Source organism: Aplysia californica, unplaced genomic scaffold (assembly GCF_000002075.1).
Source record: "Aplysia californica isolate F4 #8 unplaced genomic scaffold, AplCal3.0 scaffold00090, whole genome shotgun sequence".
Taxonomy (NCBI): Eukaryota; Metazoa; Mollusca; class Gastropoda; order Aplysiida; family Aplysiidae; genus Aplysia; species Aplysia californica.
Genome location: NW_004797360.1, coordinates 806,160 through 809,340, shown reverse-complemented (window position 1 = coordinate 809,340; position 3,181 = coordinate 806,160). Strand labels below are relative to the sequence as shown.

Below are 3,181 nucleotides of genomic sequence, written 5' to 3'. Positions count from 1 at the left end.
CCCGAAAGCCGTCAGTTCGACACAGTCCTTAAGGCTCCGCAAGGCACATCGAAAGTTACTTTTGTTTTTTGTATGGTCAATCCTCTTGCCTGAAATGGTTTCAAAAGAATTCTATTTTTAATTCGTGGGTGGTTGGCGGGTGCTCTGGAGTGATTTGCTTCTTCTTTCCTATCAAATATCTATCGTTCTTATCTCCCCTTCTTCTTTTTTTTATGTTTGTTACTCTCTTGTAACACCTCTAATCTTCTGGCGCTCATATGACCTTATGCAGTTGGAGTGCCGTAAAACCTGTACTAAAACTAAAACTAAATTTTTTAAAAATTCTTTAGATATAGGTAGATTCTATGTCTCCGGCATGCAACAGAGAATCGCCTAACCGCTACACCACTGACGCCTACTGTAAGCCATCGGCCAGGTGTGGGCACAGATTCCATGTTGACAAATAAACACTCTTGTGAACTCAATGGGTTGAAGATGCAGACCAGTTATTGAAGCCTGAGATTACTACTTTTTGTCTCCGTTGCAGCCAACGGACATTCACACACGATACTAACTTTTTGCCACAAGGTACAGGTCACAGAAATAGTAGAATAAAGCTAAAACTACACTTAACCCTATCTTTACGTCGTGTTTTACTATCGTATCCATACGACGGAGGGAACTCTGTGCCACCATTATCCAAAGAGGAAATTTACTCGTTAACTCGATCCGCACGCTTTGCATAGCAGTTTGTCAAAATGATTTTTTGAGATATACTGAAAGTTTCAAAGAGATCTTCATACTAGAAGTAGTCTAAAATGTGAAGAATACAACCCCCGGGGTTACAAAATGACCCCAGGGCGTACGGATAGGGTTAAACCTCACGGCTGTATAAATTGGGCACGAACGCAAATATCATTAATTTACTGTGAAGTCAATAAGTGAAGTGAGTTTTATTCATGCTTTAGTTATTCGCATTTCTTTTGCCTCTGAGTATAGATATAAGCCTATATTATATAAAAAAATAGTTAGTCAGCTAGAACATGCTTAATTAACCCACACCTAGTAAGTACATGCACATTCTGAACCAACTGAGATTACCTTAATCTAGAACAAGCCAAGTCAGAACGCGGTGAAGCTGCTTAACGTATTAACGTAAATACATGTAGCTTAAGTCGAGCTCCTGGCTAAAGACATGGTACATGTAGCCTACAAAGAAACGTAAGTTAAAATTAATCATTACTGTATTTATTACAGTTACAGACAAGTTTACGAAACGATAAAGTAGCCTCAGCAGAACTCCTAGCTTATACAGATAAATACGATGATATGATGAATTAAAGATACGCTTTAGGAATGATAAGGATAAAGGTAGTGATAAAATTAATGATAACCCTTTCTGAAGTAAAAAATCTAGTCTTTTAAGTTGTTATGCTTTTCCTTTGACGAGAGCAATATTATGTACAAGTACATGTGCAGTATGTAATAGTAATAACATGTCACGACGCCGGAGAATCAGGCGCTTGTCAGTTTTTGAACATCTGGAGTTATTGGTATCATCTAAAAGCGTGTTCATTTGACCGAATACATGCCTATCTTGGATAGAGGTCAAGATATTTACGATTGGAGGGGGTAGGGGTCGTCTGGTTTCTGGGGTAAAATTAGCGAGAAAATGGCCGCCAAAGTTTGGTGATTTCCAAAGCTTGAGAGTCCTTGGAAAATGAAAATTTACATTTGCTGTGCCTTTAATCTAAGTTTTTCAGTAAAATCCACACAGGAATGTTTTTAAATGGACACAAATGGTGTTGAGCCAAAAAACAAAAATTAAAAAATATGGTCCAAGAGACGGGAGATCAGTTTTCGAGACTCACGTGGAGATGTCTAGGCAGTCGTGGGATAAAATCTACAAGCTTAGATCTACACCAAAATGTGGCGGCAGGGAGGTGTCGCTGTCTCAAAATGAGCAATTTATATACAAGATTACTGTAAATCCTTTATTTCAGTAATCCTGCGTATGCACCCAAAGAGCGGTTTTTAATATAAGACCCAAATAGAGCAACTTTTCTATTACTGGATCAATATTTTGTAAAGAAATATTTCTGTTTGGTCACCCGCCTGCAGAAGTGCCATGCGAAGTTTTGTGATCATAGAGGTAAATCAATAGATATGAGCTAGCATTTTTTTTAAATACATGGACAGTCAAAGGTGAACAAACTATAGCAATGTGAACACATGTTCATGTTCGTGTGAAGAATGTAGCCATAGTCACCTGTGTTCTGGGCCCATCGTTTGAAGATGTCGCTGTGCTTGTTTTCCTGGAAGCCTTGGCTCGAGGCATGACGCCAGGCAATTTGAAATACTTGCTCCTTCCGGTTGACCCACTCCACACCCGGGCAGCTGCCGTGGTTGTTCAGAAGGCGCTCAAGCCATGGTCGGAGTCGTTGCTTGGGTATTGGTCGATCCTGGAGGTTGGAGCTGCTCATGTTACTGCTACAGCGGAATGAGAGGACGGGGGGCGCTGCTGCTCGGACACTCCTCCTGTTGTGACGACGCGGTGATTTGGTCATCTGAGGGAAGACGTATAGGTCGGGGATGAGTTTAAAGCCAAGCTATCTTACTACAACTACAGTACATGTAGTACGATAGCCTAGGTTTAGAAGCCTGGGTATGCGAGACACTCACACATAATTAAGTCAGCGCTGAGGTGGTTCCCGCACTGAAGGGTTTCGGGGTTGTATTGCGCGCAAGGAGTTGATTGCGCGTCAGACCGTTTGACCTCAAGGAGTTTCGGGATCTTCAGTTTGATATGAATATTACGGCTCTCACAACTATTTTGCGCCGTTGGTGACCTTGTGGTTAGGCTCTCGGACTCGCAACTGTACCGGTAAGGTCGTGGGTTCCAATCGCGTCAGGGACCCGGCGTTGTGTTCTGGGGAAAGGCAATTTATACGAATTCTCCTTACTTCACCCAGGTGGGAATGGGTACCTGGCTACAGACAGGGGAAGATCTTGTCAGTTTGTTAATGTTTGAGAGCATGCAATCCTCAGCTTGCATTGTATGCTTCCCGGGAAGCCAAAAATTATGTTTCTGTGTGTTCTGGGACCTCCTTAGATAATACTGGAGGTAAAGCACATAGAGCATGCTGTAGAACGTGGATATGTGCCATATGAATGCAAACATTACTATTATTATTATTATTAT

General features: G+C 41.5%; 1 protein-coding gene across 1 annotated transcript in view; it reads right to left on the bottom strand.

Moving 5' to 3' along the window:
* LOC101855936 overlaps window positions 1-3,181 on the bottom strand; it is a gene marked incomplete in the record, with an annotated part of 39,216 nt that overhangs the window by 30,502 nt on the left and 5,533 nt on the right. The window contains 2 exon segments of the mRNA XM_005094842.3: window positions 6-89; window positions 2,249-2,546. Coding sequence (XP_005094899.2) covers window positions 6-89; window positions 2,249-2,546 — 382 coding nt within the window.